Source organism: Armigeres subalbatus, chromosome 2 (genome assembly GCF_024139115.2).
Source record: "Armigeres subalbatus isolate Guangzhou_Male chromosome 2, GZ_Asu_2, whole genome shotgun sequence".
NCBI classification, from domain to species: Eukaryota; Metazoa; Arthropoda; class Insecta; order Diptera; family Culicidae; genus Armigeres; species Armigeres subalbatus.
Window position 1 is genome coordinate 425792516 of NC_085140.1, and position 24288 is coordinate 425816803.

The 24288-nt window shown below is 41.1% G+C and overlaps 2 protein-coding genes across 4 annotated transcripts; one reads left to right on the forward strand and one right to left on the reverse strand.

Annotated features, from left to right (window-relative positions):
- Positions 1-3509: 3509 nt before the first annotated feature.
- LOC134213532 (zinc finger protein 334-like) lies at positions 3510-4985 on the reverse strand. 3 transcript variants are annotated; one of them, XM_062692671.1, is made up of 5 exons: positions 4861-4985; positions 4465-4669; positions 4046-4406; positions 3759-3981; positions 3510-3701 (listed from the first exon to the last, which is right to left on the reverse strand). In XM_062692671.1, the coding sequence occupies exons 2-5, from the start codon at positions 4609-4611 to the stop codon at positions 3587-3589; spliced, it is 846 nt and encodes a 281-aa protein (XP_062548655.1). In that variant the 5' UTR covers positions 4612-4669; positions 4861-4985; the 3' UTR covers positions 3510-3586. The 3 variants fall into 3 exon arrangements, with proteins under 3 accessions (XP_062548655.1, XP_062548656.1, XP_062548654.1); XM_062692672.1 differs by having other exon boundaries at positions 4866-4891; XM_062692670.1 differs by having other exon boundaries at positions 4465-4904.
- Positions 4986-18144: 13159 nt separating this feature from the next.
- On the forward strand, positions 18145-20611 carry LOC134217881 (zinc finger protein 62 homolog). The gene is made up of 8 exons (XM_062696711.1): positions 18145-18181; positions 18235-18401; positions 18466-18842; positions 18982-19449; positions 19528-19908; positions 19971-20174; positions 20232-20312; positions 20368-20611. Exons 2-8 carry the CDS (start codon positions 18255-18257, stop codon positions 20465-20467), a joined length of 1758 nt encoding a protein of 585 aa, XP_062552695.1. The 5' UTR covers positions 18145-18181; positions 18235-18254; the 3' UTR covers positions 20468-20611.
- The last annotated feature ends 3677 nt before the right edge of the window (positions 20612-24288 follow it).

Genomic DNA, 24288 nt, shown 5'->3' on the forward strand with positions numbered 1-24288 from the left:
TAAGGCCATGGACTTGGGTCATGACGTGGGAAGAGCCCCGCGATGATCCTCTCCAGCATCTCTGGAGACTGCTCTGTGCGGGCCCACGTGGCTTGGCCATTACGACCCTATAGGCGTCACCCCATGAATTCGCGTTGGCACTTTGACACAGGCCCTCGAAGCAGGCTTTTTGCTTAATCTAATCTTTTTTTTCAGAGCGGCTCTCACAGCCACGAACGCCACCCGTCGTTCAACACGCTCCTCTTCTGTGCGTGCTCACTGCATCCACCTCCGTGCCGGTAGGCAGGCGCGGCGCAGGTTCGCAATTGCTTAAGTCTACCAGTGAGCCGGTGGCCTCCCATTCCTAGGGTGGATTTTCCTACACAGTAAAATATTCTGGAAATTAGCCACGACGGAAATCCTTACTGAATGTAAAATTTGGTAACAGAATGTGTACTATATCATAATTTTCAATCTCTGTGATGTAAACGATAAAATCGTTGATATTTCCATTCAACATGACTCAATTTTACATGCGTCTAACGGAAACCTTGTTGTGCGAGAACGTAGCTGTCAAAACAAATCAAAACATCTCCCATTCCATTTCATGCAAACCGCAGCTGGCGCTTATTTTATTCATATAAGCATCAATCAAATTGAAATTTTCGGATGTTTGTTCAAAGTGGCCCTTATAACGCAGCATTTCATCGCTGTAACTCAATGATTACATAACATCACTTCGAGAAATCTGTGATGTATTCAGTATACTGAGTCTCAAACATTCGCGCCTCGAAGAAGTTTCCGTGTCATGTAAATTTAAGTTATCGTTCAGTCTGATGAAGAATAATCAAATCGACAGAACGCTTAACTTGATACTCTTTGGTCGGCTCGCTTTCAAGAAGTTGAAACGCACGAGTGGCTAACGAGGTGGCCTCTCACTCTGTGGATTGAAGTTCGATTCCCATGTTGGTCGCATTTTTTTAAATTTCTTATAAAAATATAAACTCGTAAATTACAGCACGTGTAAATTTAAAATAACCTATAACCTTACGATGCTTAACACGGAGGTCAATTTGTTACATCTACTTAAACGGAAATTTACAGGTTTCGTTCGAACTGTGTAGGCATGCATCGCATGCACGCGAGAGTACTGTTACCATCTTCTCGCCGCTCAGACCGAGAGTATTGTGCTCGCGGCGGAGCGCTTCCTTAAACACCTCGTCGTCGAAGTACGATGTCTTCCACATACGAGGGCTAGGCCTCGCCCCTTCTTCCGTCCGCTGAATACTGGTCGTATAGTCGATACTGTAGCGAACCGCCAAGTGTCCGCTGTGAGTGTAGCCATCATCTACCCTCCAGTTTAAACTACTCGTTTGGCCAGGGCTCCAGAACGTAACGCCGATAATCGACTCGGCCCCGTTCCAGCTGTAGGTACTTTTGGTACCGACATTGGCCACGTCCACATCCAACATGGACAGTGAATCCAGCAGGATCTGCCCCCGTTGGTTCGTGGAACGGCTTCCCCATTCACCGGCCCAAGCGTTGAAGTTCCCCGCTATCACCACCGGCCTACACCCCATCAAGTTAGCCGTCAAACAATCCTGCACACGATTGAACTGCTCAATCGACCATCGAGGAGGCGTATAGCAGCTGCAGAAGAAGACCCCGTTGACTTTGGCAATGACGAAGCCCTCGTGTGCCGAAGACTGGGTCTTGGACTGGGTATTGTCTGTCTGTCTGTCGTGTGTCTTGGACTGGGTATTTCTCCGTTGTCCATATCGCCGCCATTTTAGACCCATCGGTGACTCAATTATCGTTCCTGGCGGGTACCCGGTAAGGATCCGATATGATGGCGATATCCGTCTCCCATTCAGCAACTGTCTGACACAACAGTTGCTGGGCTGCATCACAGTGGTTCAGGTTTAGCTGCGTTACCTGCACTGTGCCTACACCCCATCAAGTTAGCCGTCAAACAATCCTGCACACGATTGAACTGCTCAATCGACCATCGAGGAGGCGCATAGCAGCTGCAGAAGAAGACCCCGTTGACTTTGGCAATGACGAAGCCCTCGTGTGCCGAAGACTGGGTCTTGGACTGGGTATTGTCTGTCTGTCTGTCGTGTGTCTTGGACTGGGTATTTCTCCGTTGTCCATATCGCCGCCATTTTAGACCCATCGGTGACTCAATTATCGTTCCTGGCGGGTACCCGGTAAGGATCCGATATGATGGCGATATCCGTCTCCCATTCAGCAACTGTCTGACACAACAGTTGCTGGGCTGCATCACAGTGGTTCAGGTTTAGCTGCGTTACCTGCACTGTGATTTTGCAGCACGCTCAAACGCCGGGCACTTCGAACCCACCATGGGGTGCTTGCTGTTCACAGCTTTGCTGGAACAAATCAAACAATTGGGAGGGTTCGTGCAGCATTGTGCCTTGTGTCCCTCCAATCCGCAGCGTCTGCAGAGCTTGCTTCTGTCAGTGCCTTTGCAGTCCCATTGCTTGTGCCCTGGTTCCAGGCGCTTGAAGCAAACTTCGGGTTGCTCATATATGCCCACAGGGCAAAACGATCATCCCACCTTGACGCTCCCTAACTTGACTACCTTGGAGGCGTCCGCTGCAGATAGCCGAACCAATGCTACATGCGTCCCTGCCGGACCTTTCCGTAGCCGAACGGCTGCGGTAGGCGTCTCCACTTCACACTGTCACCGCAGTGCCGTGACGAGTTCTTCGACTTCGGTCATCTCGTCCAGGTCTTTAACCCTTAGATTCACCTCCGTCGTGCCCGCGAATACTTGAGCCTCAGTCTGGGTAGACTTTGGCACCACCGTCTTCGCTGGCACGCCCTCGGTCGATTCGACCTTGCCCGAGCCCGCGAATCCTTGGGCCTCAGTCTGGGTAGACCTCGACTCCACGGATTTCACGGGTTCGCACTTGGCCGTCCCGACCGCCCTCTCCAGCTTGGCGTCCAACATCGACTTTCGAAGTTTCAACAAGCTCCCCTTGAGGTCCTTACTGATATTATGCTTCGATGATGGCGTCTAGCTTTTCCCTTCGCCACCTCGAAGGCCGAAAACCTTGCGGTTCATCGCCCTCACAAGCCATGGGCCGTCCAGAACCTCTACCGGCGTAGCCGGGGAGAAGGTTAGGTGGCCCACACTCGACTAAGTCACGACGAGTCAAGTACGAGACACTGAATACGACCACACAGTTGTGGTCGAAAAACGTATCTGCAAAGATAACAAAACGTAGTGGAATTAAATGGAGAGTACTAAACTCGTCGTAGACATGTGTTCAACAATTCATGTTCAATGGCTAAAAAAGCAATGATTTTCATTAAGTAGTTGTGACCGATTTTCAACATTATGCTAACATCTTTTCAATTTTATTGGTTCTAATAATTCAATCCTGAAAGATAGTTGAAGACTCGCATAAGCATCCCTCTTTTGAACGAAATAAATAAAAATGAAAATTGGTTTTAAATAGACACCCTGAAATATCATGAGAGGATGTCGGATACATTGCAATGAGTTTTGTCAATTTAGCGCTAATTTATAGACATATAATGCTTTCATTTTACATACGGTCACTGCTTACAATTTTTTTTATTATACTTCACATCCTGCATTATTTGTGTTATCAGAGTTTTCATGTGGCTGATCAGAAGGTAAACCAAAGTTAGTTGATTCATGTACCATCGTTTTGTGTTGGTTTCTGAAATAGCTAAAATAAAAAAGGGCGTTATTAATTTCATATTTCGAAATTACCTTCTAAAATTACCTTGACGAAAAATGTTTATGACAAATGTTACATTCATACGTGGTTATAGTGTGATGTCTCTTATGATGACTGAAAAGACCCTGTCTAGAACCGAAGGTGCGGCCGCAGATCAAGCATTCGTGTTTGAAACCATCGTGTACCTTTCGGTAATGCACCTGGCGCTTATACTTGCAAGGAAAAAACAGTTCCTGGCAGCCTCGTTGACAAGCATACGGTCTCAAACCTGTGATTTTTATTTCAAAGTTCATACGAAAACATCAGCATGCGTTCATAATGGTTTAACTTACCAAGATGCATATTTAGATGGTCTTCTAAACGCAACCTTTGGATTGTTTTGCCGCAAATAGTACATGTTTCATGTCGTCCTTTATAGCCTCCTTTATAGATACGTTTAGTTTCCGAAACCAGCAATTTATTCTCGTTAGGTTGCTCTTGCGAAGTATCGGAAACTGGAGTCATGAGAATAATATCCGAACTAGTGTCGTTGGGGTCTTCAGATAGAGAATTATTTTCATCTTCGATCACATTGAATCCGTTCTCTAAAACCTCTTGGACTTCCATGCAGCTTAGACGATACTCGTAGAAATCCTGTAACCTTAGCCGACAGAGAACACAAATCCATGGGGACAAGTTGTCGCTTTGAGACACCTAAAATACAGATTGGTAGTCTTTGAGTTTTTTTTTTTCATACATTATTAATACATACCATAATCGAAAGAAGATCTGAAATCCAAGCACATAGATCCATCCGGTCATAGAGGTTCTCAAGCAATTCTTCACTCAGGCATAAGCGGCATACTTTCGGGACACTATGATCTAAATTGTTACCTGCTTCATAGGCATATTCGTTCATTTTGTAAGTTTCTATACTCAAACTAGCTGAATATTTTTTTTGGATATCTCTGCAATTTCTGAAAATTTTCAATCAATCAATGAATAGGTAAGAGAACTTTCACTTCAAATCTGTAGTTGTATCGACAAATTGAGGGATGTTTATTTGTTATGAAAGAAGGTAGTTGTTTTTGTAATTTGTTTATTATGAATTATTATGACTGATCCAGAATGCTGGATGCTATGCACAGAAAAAGTAATGTTTCACTACCAGACCGATAAAATCTGGCCCATGTTCAGCAATCAGACCAAAATAATCTCACAGACAGTTACGAAAACAAACACAATATAATGAATAATCAGAACAACATTCATCATGAACATTTATCGTAGTCATCGTCGTCCCTTTGAACTGTGACTACGCTGAAGTCATTTCCTTACAGGGTGACAACTTCAGAATATCGCCCATTACGACATTGCCGTAGTGTGCTTTTCGACCAATAACTTGTCAAGCAAATGAAATGAAGTAAAGCCGTATCCAGTGATACGCCCGTTCAGATTCGTCCTTCATAAAAAATGAGCTTTTCATATAAGAAAATAAACTTTTCATATAAGAAATTAAACTTTTAATATAAGAAATCATGCATAATTTCTTAATATGAAAAGCTTAATTTAATTTAATTTCAATAAATTTAATTAGTAAGAAATTAATTGTTTCATATAAGAAATCATGCATGATTTCTTATATGAAAAGTTCTATGGAAAGTTCATTAACACGGTTCACTGAATAGAAAATTCATTTTTGTTTGTCAAAATATCGGCCAAAATGTCTGTTTAATCCCAATCTAATCGAAAAAAAGTAAATAAATTCAAAGTTAATTCAGCTGGATGGCGATTGTTAAATTTTTAAACTGTTCTTTAAATTCTATGAAATTTGAAAAATGGCTTCCATCGAAATAAAATTGGAGCATTCGGCCAACCTATTGTCGCGTCGGGCAGCAGGGACTATGTCCAAGGGCTTGACGATCCCTCCCCAGGCCATCTGCGAGTTTTGGGGCTTGCCTAGAATATGGTGTGGTTTGGCAGTGGGCCCTGTTATATTCCTATAAAAAGCTGCATGTATCCGCAAGTTGGCCCCACCAAAGCGACCGTGTGCCGTCAAAGCGCATAAACCCAAGTCCTGGTGTTAGGTGGGACGCTAAACAGCCCTGACACGACGGCCCTCCAACGAGACAGGAGGTTTGCGCAGGCCCAATAAGCTGCCTGGAAAACCAATAATTACGAACAATGTAAGAGATAATGCGACTCGATATAATCGGCAAAGACCTAGGCGACGAATAAAGAATCACGATTGGAAGCTTGGAACATGGAACTGCAAGTCGCTAGGTTTTGCAGGTTGCGATAGGGTGATCTACGAAAAATTACATCCCCGCAACTTCGACGTCGTGGCGCTGCAGGAAATCTGCTGGACAGGACAGAAAGTGTGGAAAAGCGGGCATCGAGCGGCTACCTTGTACCAAAGCTGTGGCACCACCAACGAGCTGGGAACCGGCTTCATAGTGCTGGGTAAGATGCGCCAACGCGTGATTGGGTGGCAGCCAATCAACGCAAGGATGTGCAAGCTGAGGATAAAAGGCCGTTTCTTCTACTATAGCATCATCAACGTACACTGCCCACACGAAGGGAGATCCGACGACGAGAAAGAAGCGTTCTATGCGCAGCTGGAGCAGATATATGATGGATGCCCACGGCGGGACGTCAAAATCGTCATCGGTGACATGAACGCCCAGGTAGGAAGGGAGGAAATGTATAGACCGGTCATCGGACCGGATAGTCTGCATACCGTATCGAACGACAACGGCCAACGATGCATAAACTTTGCAGCCTACCGCGGAATGGTACTCCGAAGCACTTTCTTCCCCCGCAAAAATATCCACAAGGCCACATGGAAATCACCTAATCAAGTAACGGAAAACCAAATTGACCACGTTCTAATCGACGGTAAAACATCACGAACGTACGCACTTACCGCAGTGCGAATATTGAATCCGACCACTACCTCGTTGCAGTATGTCTGCGCTCAAAACTCTCGACGGTGATCAACACGCGTCGGAGTTGTCCGCCGCGGCTAAACATTGGGCGGCTACAAGACGGTAGGCTAGCCCAAGACTACGCGCAGCAGCTGGAAGTGGCACTCCCAACGGAAGAGCAGCTAGGCGCAGCATCTCTTGAATATGGCTGGAGAGATATTCGATCCGCCATTGGAAGCACCGCAACCGCTGCACTAGGCACGGTGGCACCGGATCAGAGGAAAGACTGGTATGACGGCGAATGTGAGCAGTTAGTTGAGGAGAAGAATGCAGCATGGGCGAGATTGCTGCAACACCGCACGAGGGCGAACGAGGCACGATACAAACGGGCGCGGAACAGACAAAACTCGATTTTCCGGAGGAAAAAGCGCCAGCAGGAAGATCGAGACCGTGAAGAGACGGAGGAACTGTACCGCGCTAATAACGCACGAAAGTTCTATGAGAAGTTGAACCGTTCACGTAAGGGCCACGTGCCACAGCCCGATATGTGTAAGGACATAAACGGGAGCCTTCTTACGAACGAGCGTGAGGTGATCCAAAGGTGGCGGCAGCACTACGAAGAGCACCTGAATGGCGATATGGCAGACAACGGTGGCGGTATGGTAATGAACCTAGGAGCACGCGCGCAGGACATGCGACTTCCGGTTCCGAATCTCCAAGAAATCCAGGAGGAAATCGGTCGGCTTAAAAACAACAAAGCCCCTGGAGTTGACCAACTACCAGGAGAACTGTTTAAATACGGTGGTGAGGCACTGGCTAGAGCGCTGCACTGGGTGATTATCAAGGTTTGTGAGGATGAGGTTCTGCCGCAGGAGTGGATGGAAGGTGTCGTGTGTCCCATCTACAAAAAGGGCGATAAGCTGGATTGTAGCAACTACCGCGCAATCACATTGCTGAACGTCGCCTACAAGGTACTCTCCCAAATTTTATGCCGCCGACTAACACCAATTGCAAGAGAGTTCGTGGGGCAGTACCAGGCGGGATTTATGGGTGAACGCTCTACCACAGACCAGGTGTTCGCCATACGTCAGGTATTGCAGAAATGCCGCGAATACAACGTGCCCACACATCATCTATTTATCGACTTCAAAGCCGCATATGATACAATCGATCGGGACCAGCTATGGCAGCTAATGCACGAAAACGGATTTCCGGATAAACTGATACGGTTGATCAAGGCGACGATGGATCGGGTGATGTGTGTAGTTCGAGTTTCAGGGGCATTCTCGAGTCCCTTCGAAACGCGTAGAGGGTTACGGCAAGGTGATGGTCTTTCGTGTCTGCTATACAACATCGCTTTGGAGGGAGTAACACGAAGGGTAGGGATTGACACGAGTGGTACGATTTTCACGAAGTCCGTCCAGTTATTTGGTTTCGCCGACGACATTGATATCATGGCACGTAACTTTGAGAGGATGGAGGAAGCCTACATAAGACTGAAAAACGAAGCTAAACGGATTGGACTAGTCATCAACACGTCGAAGACGAAGTACACGATAGGAAGAGGCTCAGAGAGGTCAATGTAAGCCACCCACCACGAGTTTCTATCGGTGCACACTGTTTCCTTTTTGGGAAAACGTGATCGAAATTAAATAGACCAATAATAAAACATTTTAGGCCTATGGTTTCTTCGGCAAAGTTTTTCCATTGATTATTCTTGATTTTTTGAATGTATCTATTTTGTGATTAATCCCCCTAAAAGTGAGAAACGAAATTTATTTTTTTTATTATCCATTTTAAAAATTCGCTTTGTTTAGCAATGTTGTAGAGAATCTCATTAGAAAAAATGTTGCTGAACACACTATAGGTCTATCTTTCAATTTTAATGGTCAAAATTGATTTTTAAATTAAATCGCACTAAAAATCACTTTTCTTTGAATAACTTTTGACGTAAACTACGTCTAAGGGGAAGACTCTGATAAAGGGTGTAAAACGGAAATTTCCAAATTCGAGACCGTCACGAAATTAGGATAGATTTCAAACGCTCATGGCTCCTTTATCTTTCAATGGATTTTCGAGATTTTATTATCAATCGAATCGGTAACTCTCCAGCATTTTTTTAAGCCCATTGGAACTATTGGTTATCAACGTAAAAACATTAAAAATTCCAAATCTTTAAAAATCCAGTAAAATTTCACAGTTTCGTTACGACCGCCGTCTGCAGTTGGTTCTTGCGCTCTACTTTTGTGCGGTGATTCGCACAAAAAGTACAACAATAGAACCAGAGCAGTGACCGCGGTCGGAGCAAAAAAAGTAGTGTTAATGAAAAAGTGCTAGAGATGCTGGACATGTTCATGTAAGCAAGAGGTGAATATTAAAATTGATTATCAACTTTAAACAAGGTTACACTCTAAATTTTTTGACGGATATTGAGTTAAATTTCTGTGGGAGCAATGCAATTTTACTCAGTTACTGAGTAGGTGAAAGTTAGCGTGTATCCTACTATTTAGGCAGCATCCCTTTAAAATAGCACTTCAAAAACATTTAATCGCCATTTAATAGGCAATTAACTATGAGATGCATTGATCACTCTAAGCCGAATAACAATCGAAAAAAGGCATCATCACCACTGTGGAATAATAAATTTGGGGTTTTTAAATGAAAATTTTAAATTGTCATATCCAACCATTTTCATATATAGTAAGTTACGCCAATTTTGTTCGAAACATAAATGAATTGGTGTGCGATCGAACATGATTTGCGGAAAAACTACACATTACACGCGGCAAAACGTTTAACAAAACAAACCTCGCTACCTCCCGACCCCATATAACCAACATCCCAATGGTTGTAATTTGACTAAGCACGCACGCGCGGTTTGTATGAGAATTACTATTACTTATGGATCCTGTACACCTCCGGTGGTGCAAAGGGCCGACTTGAAAGATCTCCATCCTGAGCGTTGCCCGGCTATCGCTTTAACCTGTTGCCAGGTTAGATTTCGGTCGACTTCTCTTATTTCTTTATTGAGGCTTCGCCGCCATGAGCCTCTGGGTCTGCCTCTGCTGCGATGTCCCGCTGGGTTCCAGTCTAATGCTTGTTTACAGATTTCGTTTCCGCCCCTACGTAGAGTGTGGCCGACCCAGCCCCACTTCCGATCCCGAATTTCTGTTGCTATCGGCCTCTGGTGACAACGACGATGGAGCTCGTTGTTTGAGATCCAGTTGTGAGGCCACCAGGCCCGAATTATATACCGCAGGCATCTGTTAATGAACACCTGCAGCCGTTGAGTGTTCTCCACTGATACACACCATGTTTTGCTAGCGTATAATAGCACAGATTTCACGTTAGAGTTGAAAATTCGTATTTTGGTGCGTTCACTTATCTGCCTGTTTTTCCAGATATTTCTTAAACTCGCAAAGGCAGCCCTTGCTTTCTTGATCCGTGCGCCTATGTCGATCTTGGTACCGCCGTCTGACGCCATTTGGCTACCAAGATATTGGAACACGGAAACAAATGCATACCCACAATCATGAATAAAAAATCATGAAATCATGAATCATGCCAGTTCATGAAATCATGATTATAATTCATGATTTCAGGAACATTATTCATGGTACTACGCAATCTTCAACAGTCAACAAAATGCATAACCAGTTATACTTCGAACACTCCCTTCCCAAGAAGTGAGAACGGCTGAAAAGTAGCATGCCGGACTCTCACTCGGTGTACTCGAGTTAAAACCCCTGCTGAACTTTTTTTTTAATTTTTCGATCTCAACAACCAAATCGTAACGCATTGGTTGCGTTACGCGAAAATAAATCATGAAATCATGATTTATATTCATGGTGTATTATCATAACATGAAATCACGTTGGATTCAGGAAATCATGAATTATTTTCTCATTTTCGGGAACGGATTTTTACCCGTGAAGCATTCAACATTCTCCACTGGTTGCCCGGCTACTGTGAAACTGGAAAGAGTCACCGTGTTTACATCCAACGATTTGGTTTTGTTGACGTTGATGACTAAACCTGCCGAAGAGGAGCGCTCGGCAAGGTCGTTGAGCTTACTCTGCATATCAGAGCACCGTTGCGCGAGGAGTGCAACATCATCCACCAATTCGAAGTCATTTAGGTGCTCCATGGTTATAGGCTGCCAGAATTACTATGAAAACAGTAAATTTTTCGGAAAACCGTTTTGCAATGTTGATCATTGATATCTAAAAATATATGAGTACGTCGGCATCATAGGAAACCTAGGAAACTTAGCAAGTGAATAAATCGTCTTTATTGCAAAACAATTCGCTGCTTGCAAGAAAAATTATTAAGGAAATACTAAATCGTGGGAAATTCAATTGAGCACGTAAAAGAATAACATATCAATAATGAGCATTTTTATTTTCTTTATAACTTTGCTTACCAAAATCCGATCGGTTTGCAACTACAATCGTCTTACAGATTTAGAAATACTCTACGAAATCTTCGGGTTGATTATATTTAGGGGGAAATCCTCCAGTGCCGGAACATAAGCCATTTAACAAAAAAAAACTTTAACTATCCGGATTATGTTTCCTTTTATACCATACTAGCAGAACGTACCCAGTGTTGCTCGGGTTTTTACGTTTAACGTTCGAAATGTCATTTTCTGCGTTGATTGCGACGCCGCAATCTAGATCATTTTTCGAGCGATCGCATTAGGTTTTCTCCAAACTTGCTATTGTATTTTGACAATTTTCCCAACTTTTCCTTTAAAATTTACTAACCTTTTGCATATAGAAACACAGCTGATCCCAATACGAATCGATTAGTGAGGAAATCTCGCAAATCGGTCATCCTCTTCGTGAGTTATAATGCCTCAAAGGAAGAATAGATAGAAGAAAGAAACACAAAATATGACCATTGACCATTGATGATTCATACAAACTTTGAATTTGATCATTTGAACACGTTTTTCGACGATGAATTTTGGTGAAAAATTTTACGATTTAGAAAAATGTCTTCTAGTACCGGACGCTATTGCATCATGTTCAAATGTGACTAAGTTCCTGTTACATGAATAAAGACATCATTCAGAATAGTAATATTATTCACGTGCTTTAAGTTGTAAATATTAAAAATTGTTAGTGGAGCTTAATTGACTCTTCAGCTAAATTTTTTAAATCCTAATCCAAATTCCCACCTTTTTCAAAGTTCTCTTCAATTTTTGTTTCTGCTAATTTCTGTGGCTTTCTCAGCAAGAAGAAATAATTGAATTGAAGTAAATGTAACAAAACAGGTGTGAAGAATTTTTATTCAACTTCAAATTTTGTACAAAGTTTATCACATGAATATCTGATTTTCCTTGCCGGGACCTCGGAGGACCTTGGACGGACCTTTGCAAGTAGGGTCGTTTTAAGAAGTGTCCGGTATTGGGAAGTGTCCGGCGGTGAGAGATTTCTCCCTAAATAGTTAATGATCCGCCTCACGAAATGATCTCTCACATACGGGGCGATTTCTATAGTAATTTCCATACAAACTTCCAACTGCTCGTACTCAGTTAAATTATAACCAATTCAGTTGAAAATTTAGGAGGTTCACCAAAACAGCAAATGTTATCGTTCAAGCATAAGGGTGCGCAAAAGTCAAAATTTCAATCACTCTAGGCTCTAACCAAAATAATTCTTATGATCTTTACGACGTTTACGTCAGGCGGTCGTATCTTGTATATAACCCTTCTGTTTTTTCAATCAATTTTCTACAATTTTCGTATATTCTACAACTTTGATCGCCATGAAAAAATACACGTTTTGCTATAAAAACATAATTTTTATCTCTTATATGTGAAGAGATATTCAAGATTTTCTAACAAAAAGTGCCCTTTTTCTGTACCAAAAATCTACTAAACTTGCAAAATCTTGCAAACGAAACCACCTCCACATGAAACTATGAAGTAAACACTAATGCATCGAGGGAAAGCCGTTTGTCGCTCGCTGTCCATTCCATGTTAAAACCTGTGATTAAAAATGTGCCATATACTTTATGTTCCACGAAAATCTTTTTTTTTTTCGCGGATATGTCACATAAACATCATATTTGTTCGATAATTCTATCATTTTTCATATCTTTTTTATGTGGATCGTTTATGTGGTCCGATGTGCCTTATAAATAACAGTTACTTATTCTTCAATCATATTTGCACATTGTACATATAGTGCTTATTATCCAAGTAATCCTCGCCTAATTCCTTTACGTAGTAACCAAATTTTTGAAAATATCAAAGTAGCCTTTATCTGATTGTAGCCGAGATTCAGAGTGTTTAACCAGTATTTTTTTTCTGCGCGACACAACACAAAAGTTAATTTCGTAAGCCAACGCTATGTTTTAGATAAGGCAGTAGTGAACAGAATTTTTTAATGTGACTAAATTTCCTGTGTATATGGTGAAAAAAAAATGTTTGAAACAATTTCGAAACATGACATCAACAAGTAAGTTTCATTACCTATCTAAATAATAGATATTAGATGTAGATTTGAACCTGCAGGTGAACTCAAGTACCACGATTTATTCCGAGTATGGAAATGTGTTGAAGGAAACATGAAGGTAAAAGCCGATTATCTCGCTCTGGAGATAATGAATCATTTCAGTTTTGATGAAGCTGGAGATGTACGGTCAGAGATTTTGAAATGCTCTTTAAACTTAAGCAAATATTTTAAGAAGCTATGGAAGAAGTATTCGCGCGTAGAGGCTGAAGTATTGAAGTTGAAGTATTTTGATCAATATTTCGAAATGCCGCAATCCGTACTCACCCTACTTCCTTCGACTTCTAAAGGAGAGGTAGGAAAAATCTTGCCTTCAGTGAAAGTTCAGACTGCGTTAAAAGAAGGAAAACATCAGAAATAAGATCCAAGCACAACGCAGATGAATTATCATTTGCGACTTCAATGAAGCTACATGAAGAAGGTAGGAGGGTTGAGGCATCAATTTTGAACATCTGCACGCAGAGTAATCCGTCTCAAGCAACACACATGTTGAAATCATTGAAATGTGTCGCACAATCACTATGCGTTTCTTACACTCCAGACGAAGCTTTGGCGTTAGTTTGTGATGCTCAGCTCACAGTATCGCAATATAACAAGATGCGGCTAGGAGCTAAGATGCGGAATGCTAACTTATATCCGGCATACAAGAAAGTATTAGAAGCAAAAAATAGATGTTATCCTGATAAGCAGTCGTTAACTATAGGCGAGACAAACATAGAAATAAAACTGCAAGCACTTCTTGACCATACGGTTGAACGAATTATGTTGAGGACCAAAGATATTATACCTAACTTTTCAGATGAAGAATTGTTGAATTTGGTGTGTACGGTTAAGTACGGGTATGATGGCAGTGGTGACCATGCAGTATATAAGCAGAAATTTACAAATCTAGACCAACATTTGAAAAGGGCGTAACAGCCAAAATTTATTCCTTTTGATTCTTTGTCCACATATATAGCTTTATATGTAGACGAAGAATCGGAAGGAATAAATTTTGGCTGTTACGCCCTTTTCAAATGTTGGTCTAGAAATGATGATGGTGCTGCAACCGACAGCCAAATTTTTGCAACATCCATTGTCCCATTCAGCATTGTTGTTAATGAAAAAATTGTTTTCCAAAACCCACGGCCTTCATCTACGAGGTTTTGCAGGCCGTTACATTTAGTATTTGCTAAAGAGACTGCAGCACTTATCAATGCCGAACAAGCTTCTTTGGATAGCCAAATTGCGCAGCTACAACCCTCGAAATTCCAGTGTTTTGGCTGTTCCGTACTCGTTAAGTATAACATGCTCATGACAATGGTTGACGGGAAAATATGCAATACCATAACGTCAACTTCATCGCAATGCTGCTACATTTGTGGCGCATCTCCGTCGCAAATGAATGATTTGAATGCAGTGTTGAAACGGAATGAAAATGAAGGAACCTTCCAGTTTGGTTTGTCGGTGCTTCATGCGTATATTCGGTTTTTCGAGTACTTTTTGCACTTGGCTTATCGTCTGGATATAAAGAAATGGCAAGCAAGAACAGCAGAACACAAGAAAACTGTATCGGAGAGGAAAACCATCATCCAATCGAAATTTAAAAAGGAAATGGGATTGATCGTCGACAAGCCTCGTTCTGGTGGATGCGGCAATAGCAACGACGGCAATACTGCCAGGCGCTTTTTTAAAAATTGGGAGCAATCTGTACAGATCACAGAAATCAAACCTGAAGCAATATATCGATGTAAAATTATCCTTGAGACAATGGCTTCTGGTAATTTTCGACCACTCATGTTTGAGTTATTTTATGAACTGTTTTGTACTCGTTTCAGGTTGTAAAATTGATTCCGAAAAGTTTGAAGAATATGCCTTGCAAACTGCTCATATTCTCGTCGATCAATGGTACCCGGATGGTACCCAATGCCAGCATCTGTGCATAAAATACTGGTTCATGGTGCAAAAGTAATTTCTTCTTTCCTTGTTCCTATTGGTCAACTAACGGAAGAGGCGTTAGAATCGCGAAATAAGGACATCAGAAACTACAGAGAAGATCATACCAGGAAGTTTTCAAGGGTGCAAACAAACACAGACCTCATACACCGGCTTTTAGAGACATCTGATCCATTGATCACGTCAATTCGAGGATTTGAAGAAAAAAGCATCTCTTTGTCGGAAGATGCGAAAAAACTTTGGTTTTATTTGATGATAGTACGAGAGAAGAAAGCGACAGCGACTGTAGTGATGATTAACTTTTTAGTATTATAACATGATTTTTTAATTGTGTAATTTAATAGTGAAATACCAAAATATGGAAATATAATAATAAAAACAATTTCTATATATTTTACAAACCTTGAACGACCCGAACAAGAAACAGCTCAATTGAACTAGTAAAAAATTGGTTCCGTTAATCTGGTGATAAACTGATTACGTTCATAGTTTTAACATGGAAGGGACAACGAGCGACAAATGATTTTCCCATTATTCGTTAGTGTTTACTTCATAGTTTCACGTGGAGGTGGTTTCGTTTGCAAGAATTTGCAAGTTTAGTAGATTTTTTGTACAGAAAAAGTTCACTTTTTGTTAGAAAATACTGAATATCTCTTCACATATAAGAGATAAAAAATATGTTTTTATAGCAAAACATGTATTTTTTCATGGCGATCAAAATTGTAGAACATACGAAAATTGTAGAAAATTGATTGAAAAAGTTATTCAAAGAAAAGTGATTTTTAGCGCGTTTTCATTTAAAAATCAATTTTGACCATTAAAATTGAAAGATAGACCTATAGTGTCTTCAGCAACATTTTTTCTAATAAGATTCTCTACAACATTGCTAAACAAAATGAATTTTTTAAATTGATAATAAATTTTTTTTTTGTTTCTCACTTCTAGGGGGATTAATCACAAAATAGATACATCCAAAAAATCAAGAATATTCAACGGAAAAACTTTGCTAAAGAAACTACAGGTCTAAAATGCTTTTTTCTAGGTCAAAATAATTTCGATCACGTTTTTCCTTGAAAGGAAACAGTGTGCGGTGGTGACGAAATCGAGGTGGTTGAAGAATTCGTGTACCTGGGCTCACTGGTGACCGCCGATAACGATACCAGCAGAGAAATTCGGAGACGCATAGTGGCTGGAAATCGTACGTACTTTGGACTCCATAAGACGTTCCGATCGAATAGAGTTCGCCGCCGTACCAAACTGACTATCTACAAAACGCTTATAAGATCGGTAGTTCTCTACGGACACGAGACCTGGACGATGCTCGTGGAGGACCAACGCGCACTGGGAGTTTTCGAAAGGAAAGTGCTGCGTACCATCTATAGTGGGGTGCAGATGGCGGACGGTACGTGGAGGAGGCGAATGAACCACGAGTTGCATCAGCTGTTGGTTCTCGACAACGATCGGACTAGAACAAGAAGGCGAGGTGCACAGCGGGCAAGGTGGATCGATCAGGTGGAGGACGATTTGCGGACCCTCCGCAGACTGCGTGGTTGGCGAAGTGCAGCCATGGACCGAGCTGCATGGAGAAGAGTTTTATATGCAGCACAGGCCACTCCGGCCTTAGTCTGATAATAAATAAAAAATAGCAAAAAATGCTTTGGTTTTAAAGCTTTGCGGCAATATGTTGATATTGTTTGTACGTTATCTGTAAAAATTGCAAAAAATCACAGAAAATAAGTAATTTTCTGAACTTCCATACGATTTGTATGGAACGAAAAATGTTGGAAAACTTTACACCCATTTTTTTCGAAACCAAGTTTTTGTCACTTACACCCTTTTGCATTTGACCCCCTTAAGTGAGATCTTCTTTGTTGCGAAACGATGTGATTTCAAAAACCAAATTTAGCAATAGAATGAAAGTACCGTAATCCGGGGGATCTTTGACCGCCGGGGTATCATTGATCAGTTGAACCATTTTTAAAAAATGAATCTCTTCTCTTCTTTTTTTCTCTATATATATAAAACAAAGTTGGCATTTGTATGACCGCGCATCACTCAAGAATAGACAACCCAATGTTTGCTAATTTATATCCCTTTTGGGGTCGTTCAAAAATGATGTCACAGGTTTTAGGGGGAGGGGGTCTACGATTTTGTGACAGTACATGTACTAGGTATACATAATGAACGCAAAATGAACTTTTGTTCGAGAAGACGACCCGCTCAAATGTCAAAATCCGTCAGGTGAGTGAATTTGATGAACTCCTGCACAGGTCTATTGGTGCATTGGATATTGATCATATGGACTTAACCACGAGCGTTTTCTTTTTTCACGATTCTTCTTCTCGAAAAAATGACATCCGCTGCGGGCCGATGAACATTTGAGTGAATTCGGACCTGTTAGTTCACCGGATGTTCACGTTGATGTTCATTTTTTTATAAACTTTGCCCTCAGATGAGGTTTTCTTTTTGCTGAAAATTGACGCGTGACGTCATCGCGGTTTAGTTCATTGATACTTAAGCGGAGTGTTCACTTGAACAAAAGTTCATTTTGCGTTCATTTACGACTCACTCAAACGTCATAATTTCTTAGGGCAGTTCATTTTGCTTTGGTCTATTCATTCATTCATGTCTTATAGACTAACGCAAAATGAACTCCCCCAAGAAATTATGACGTTTGAGCGGGTCGCATAATGAACGCAAAATGAACTTTTGTTCGAGAAGACGACCCGCTCAAATGTCAAAATCCATCGGGTGAGTAAATTTAATGAACCACTGCACAGGTCTATAGACCTGTGTGAGGGTTCATCGAATACACTCACCCGATAGGTTTTGACATTTGAGCGGGTCGTCCACTCGAACAAAAGTTCATTTTGCATTCATTATGCGACCCGCTCAACAAATGTCATAATTTCTTGGGGGAGTTCATTTTTCGTTAGTCTACGAGTCTATTAGACTTGTGCAGCGGTTCATCGGATTCACTCACCCGATGGATTTTGATATTTGAGCGGGTCGTCTTCTCGTACAAAAGTTCATTTTGCGTTCATTATTCGACCCGCTCAAACGTCATAATTTCTTGGGGGAGTTCATTTTGCGTTAGTAAGAGCAGGTAATTCTGGGTGCATACTACTCAATAATTTTTCTAATAGTTTCAATGTGCAGAATCTTCAAAATAAGATCCCATGGCATCAATTGCAATCAAAACAGAGCCCATAGACTTAGGCGACACTTACCGAATTTGTCGGCTATGCATGAGTGAAGAGTCCGTCGATGATGTTCTCAGGGACGACGATCTCCTTAATTGGATTCTGAATTATCTTTCGATATCGGTATAATGTGTAATTGCTTTATTCTTTTTCCAATTAAACTTGAATATCCGATTTAATATTTAAGATATCCCACGATGATCGTTTGAGTCGAGCCATCTGCTCTATCTGCCGGTTGCGATTGACAGAGTTTCACCAGTTTCGGATGCGCAGCCAGGAAGTGCAAGGCCTGTTGCAATCCATGATGCAGCCTGAACAGGTTGATGATGCTAAAATAGGACAGCCTGGGTGTGATTCAGAAACCGACTCCGAAAATATGGTGCCATTGAAGCGCATTGCAGATGAAATACGAAACATTCGCCAGTCCATCCGGGATGATGGACAATTCCAGTGTGATATTTGCGAGAAGCGTTTCGACAATGAGAAACGCTTTTTGAAACACAAGAATTTTCATGGGAACAGACAATATAATTGCAAACATTGTCAAAGATCGTTCGTAAGATGGTAAGCACCTTTAACAAAACTCAAAACCAAATTAGTTTCTAGAGAACTGCTTTCCGCTACCGGGCATATTTGATATTAATGTTAAAGTCCTTGTTATACTCATCCATAAAGTTGGACATTATAACATGGTCATTTTCAGGGATTCTTTCCTAAGACACGAAAACTATCACGAACAATTCGCAATTACTCACAAGTCAATGAAACAGTATGATGTAGGGACTGAACAGCATCGTGACGTGAATCCTGCCGTAGTACTAGAAAATGCGGAAGACACGATTTCTCAGACTGACGAGAAGCACGACAAGAGTTCACCTGGTTTAATAGGTGGTCCCGATGAAGAAGGCTTATTAATGGAGATATCAGTAAAACAGGAGCCAGCAGGATTGAACCATAATGAACCTGGGCAGGAAGGGGAAACCAACGACATGATTGAAATTGGAGAAATAAAAATTGAACCTGGTGTTAAAGTGGAAAAACTTAAGCCATTTCAGTGCAATATTTGCTATAAACAGTGTGACGACAAACCTAAACTTAAGCGGCACAAAAGAGTAGTGCATGGGCCAAGAATCCATACCTGCACCACCTGTGAATTCCAGACATCTTTAAGGTAAGCGGTTTTGCGAAATCCTCTACATATTTCATATTTATTAGGTCCAATATAACTAAAAGGTCTTTCTTTTTCAAGGAGGGATCTCAAAAAACACCTTCGCACCAAGGTACATTTTTATAAACTTCATGAAAAAGCTGGAGACAACACGTGTGTAGATTGGATATATGATGGGAAGGAATCCGACAGTGAGGGACCGGTACATGGAAATCATGACGAGAAGGCGCTTAGTGAGTGTTTGCTTGACGTCAAGGAAGAAGAACGTACAAGTACGATCGATGATGCTGCAAAATCAACTGCTCAAAACGAAGGAAAGAACATAGGAGAACAACAATTCCAATGTGACATATGCAAAAAAATCTTTCCTCCAGACAAAAAACAATTGTTGGACCACAAGTGGTCCGCACATGGGTTCTGCAAACATAAATGCCCCATTTGTGGAAGAGCTTACATATATCGGTAAGCAGTTTCGGATCACTCAAATACATCGAATACTAGACATGCGCTTTAATTCGTTTCAGATTCCGTATGCTACAGCATATGAAAATACACGAAACTAACACCGAGCACTTGCGAGGAAAGCGGAAGAAAAGAGTGAAATCATTGTCTTGCGATTTGTGTCCCATGAAATTCACGATTCAGAGGTCACTGGAAGCCCATAAAAAGCGAAAGCATGGTCTATCCCCACACATGTGTCACCTTTGCACAAGGACGTTTGCATTTCCGTAAGAGGCTACGCTGCAGTTCTTTAAAGCGATATAAAAACGTCTTTTTTATTGCAGGTATGAACTGAAAATTCATTTGCGAAACCACGTGGAAGGTCGTCTGGAGCGCGGAAGACGTAAAAAACCAAAACCCGATACGTAAGAAATTGAATACATTCCTGAGAATCAATGCTAAGTTTATGTTTAATTGTAGGGTTAAACCACTTCGCAAGCGCGGCAGACCAAAGAAGGTTCGAATCAATGCAGAAACACAAAAGGAACATTTACAAGAAATGAACCCCACGATGAAATGAGAGTAATGGCCATTATAATTGCAATAGCTGCAGTAACTTCATTGATAGAGAGTTCAATAGCCGTCTACCGTATGAATAAGAATTTGCTTATTTGTCTGATAATATGTGATTGAAATAAAGCTCCACGTTTGAATTCGTCTCGTAGCAGGAGTGAGCTGAACACGTGTGCTGAGTCTTCATATCACATATTTACCGACAAAATCGATGAGATTTTGGTTTGTTGTAATCGGTTTATCGTATTGTCCTGTTTGGGAGCCGGTTAAAACAGAAATCATAAATAGATTTAATTTGATGCCTTTTTCCTTCGTGTAAAAGTCACTGTGTTTTCCATCGTTCGTTGAAAATTATTACCTTGTCGTTATGATTTATGAGTTCATGATTCTTTTATCTATAGTAAGGTGGACCATATACCTACTAATAAGCGGGCTTGGTAGTCTACTGCTTCTGCCTCATACGCAGGAGGTCGTGGGTTCAATCCCAGGTCCGTTCCATTCTCCTACTTTGTATCTTTCTCTTTATTTCTCATGTTCTAGCAATCGCTAGAACTGGAAATGGACTTCCATACCGTTTCCATTACTATTCCTATACCTTCAACTTGAGTATTCTATCAGTAATCTGCTAGAATTGGAAATGAACTATAGATCTCGTTTCCTACATCCAATTAGAAATTCCATCAGTTACTTTCTCCTATCTATCACATTGGCAGCTCGTTAACCAAGACGGACCTTCTGCCTCTCCAACCTAACCCAGAAATTCCAAAAAATTCCGCATGAACTCGTGGCAAGTGCAGAGGTATATTCGGCTTGCAGTGGGCGAGTGATTGCATCATCATTTCCTCCCCCTTCCCTACATTGACTTGCATTCTGACGTGGCAGGCGCCAGTATGACCTAACAAATGAGATCACCAGTACTTGTACATTGAAGATGTGTGCTAGTCCCAAGCAAACATCTGTTGGTTCCCTGTGCAAGAACAGCTGATCTGGTCATAATGGAGTAGCAACTACGAGCAGTCAATCAACCTCAACCTCAACCTCTAGTAAGGTGGACCATATACCTACTAAAGGTATATGAAAAAATATCATCACGTATCGCCTTTCTCGCACACTAAGTGTAATATGATCACTTATAAACCGAACTCTCGATAGAAGGCCCCGTAGTACTTGCAGGTACATACCAACCAACTCAGCTTGACGGATTGAGGTTATGTCTGCATGTGCGTTTGTGCACAGTATATGCACAAAAATGTGAGACTTACTTTTTGGTAGTAAGTATTACTCAATTTGTACACATCAACGAAGTATGCAGTCTGTTTTTTGCTATCGAGATTATTGGCCGCTTGTGTATTAGGGGAAAGTGGGGAGACTTGATCCCCTTGTTTTACCGAGAACCAAAATAGTTTGGTTTTAGGGGAACCCGGGGCAAGAAGGTCCCCTTAAGCATTTTGAACTATTTCCTGGTAGAAACACCACTAAATCAAACGTTTATCGTACGCAAACCGTAATGTAGATTGCTCTCTACAAAACTAAATCGATGTTGATATGAATCATGTGATAAAAGTGGATAAAATATGAAAATTTATTTTTGTTGTTTTTTCATTGAAAAAATAGACCCGGGGTAAGAGGGCCACCCTACCGGGGCAAAAAGGTCACATATCGAAATGGAGGTGTAATAAAGTAATTAATCTACCTGAGTCAGTCCAAAGAGTCGTTGTTACATGTTGAGTATGTGCCGAACCAGCTCACCCTCCTGTTGTGGATTAAACACTGGTTCGAAGCGATCCAAGCCAGAAGCGTCAATCTATCGATCCGGAAGCTTCAAATATTTGATCAGCGTTTGACGAGCAACACGGAACTAGGAGAGCTTTATTTATGTGCTTTTGTACTGGGTGGCTGCCCGCTTCACCAGCATGCCGAACTCGGCCATCACCTTTATTGCCGCGGTCATGTTGGGGTATGGCCATTTGAGCCGCGTTGAAATCCGCTTGTACTTGTACCATTCTCGACCGTTCACTACGAAAGCACAACACAATTATTCATCACTTTCAGTACAAAATAAGATGAACATTACATTATAAGACTGTGAAGAATGTTCAGAATTCATCGATGATCTTATACTATTCTATTTTACAGAGAAATCAAAGGGTGTCCTTCTTGCCCCGGTGTCCTTTTTGCCCCGGGTTCCCCTATCATTTTTATTTTGTATAGATCCTATAGACAAATGATCGTTATGTGGTAAGTTATATTTTGGATTGACAACCGAATTGATTCTGCAAGACGGTTTGTTTGCTTTGATCCACCTAAAGATTTATTGAGTAGATATGGTAACTGTCCTATTTTGGACCCCTAGAGGAAGTGCATCCGAATATATGCTTATATCTATTGAAATACAGGTTCGATATGGGCGGAAATGACACCATTTCAAAGATGAAAGTCTTATTTATGAAATAGAAATTCGAAATGAGCTTCAGTTATTGATAAATCAGTGAAATTTGCCATTTTCTGAAATGAAAATATTCTTCGTTTTGGACAGTGCAACATATTTTGGACCCCCAAATGTACACATTTTGGACACCCCCAATTTAGTCTCCTGAATTTCTAATTTACCCTGGTCAATTGAGCCGAAGCCAAGTCTTATCTTTCGATTGGCATGCATCAATGAGAGATTCCTGCGTTTTAAATTTACAATTTCGACAAAAACTTATTGTGTACGTTCTGAGATTTTCAGCGATGTATACTTTTAAGCGTAACGCATTGTAACGCTCGCCTTCTTGAACAAACTAATTTCCTCGAAATTTCATCTAAATATCGCTTTTTCGCACGGGAAACCAGTGAAACAGATGCTGAACAATATTAATTTCCAGAAGCCAATGGGGGAATTAGCAGCGGCATTGTTTTTAGTTCAGAAATCAGAAAAATGTCGCCAGGAGGGTCCAAAATGTGTAGGGGTCCAAATCAAGTTGGTTACCCTATCATAGAACGGGAATCAAGTCTCCCCAAATTCTAAGATTGCATGCGCTGTTCATGAATGTAGAATCTGCGTATTTTGGAGGAAAAATATTTTTAAAAATCCGAGAGCGCCTTCCTACTTTAATCAAAGCAAGTTCTTGGAGAGGGATCAATTTCCCTCGAATATTTTTTATTTCAATTTTTGACGGCACTACAAAAAATCGATTATATATCAATAACCACAACAATTTACAGACTGTCGAACATCAGTAAAGCTCAATGATATACTTCTCAGAGAGTCTGTGCGAATCGGTACATCAGAAATGAGAAAAGGGGATCAAGTCTCCCCTACCGTTACAGAAAATATGATCGCTTTAGAAACAAAACTTTTTATAGACTCATATTGTTAGATACCTATCGACTTCAAATTAAGATGATGTCTGTATGTGTGTGAGTAAAAAGCTTCCCTCATTTTTTTTGGGCACTTAATTTTAATCGATTTTTCCCAACAAATTGTATTCGGCGGGAAATCCTGTCCCATTGTTTCCAATTAAAAAATGGGCGGATCGAACTATGGAATTATAAGTTATGAATAAATACACTTTTTCGCAAAATAACGCGTAAAAACAATTGAATCGATGGACTGAATCAATTATTTAATTAATTACTTCGGTTGCCGCGCAAAATGTAGCAGCAATATTTTCTTTTCTGTTTCTGCTGTTACACATATTGGCCTGACGAAAGCGGATGTTTGACACAGCAATATTTGGAGATGTTCCTGGTTGCGCGCACTGCTTCACCCGTTTGAAGAGCCTGGTTATTCTATTATTTTTTCAAGTTCTTTCATATTTTTACCTAACTAACAACCCTGTAATC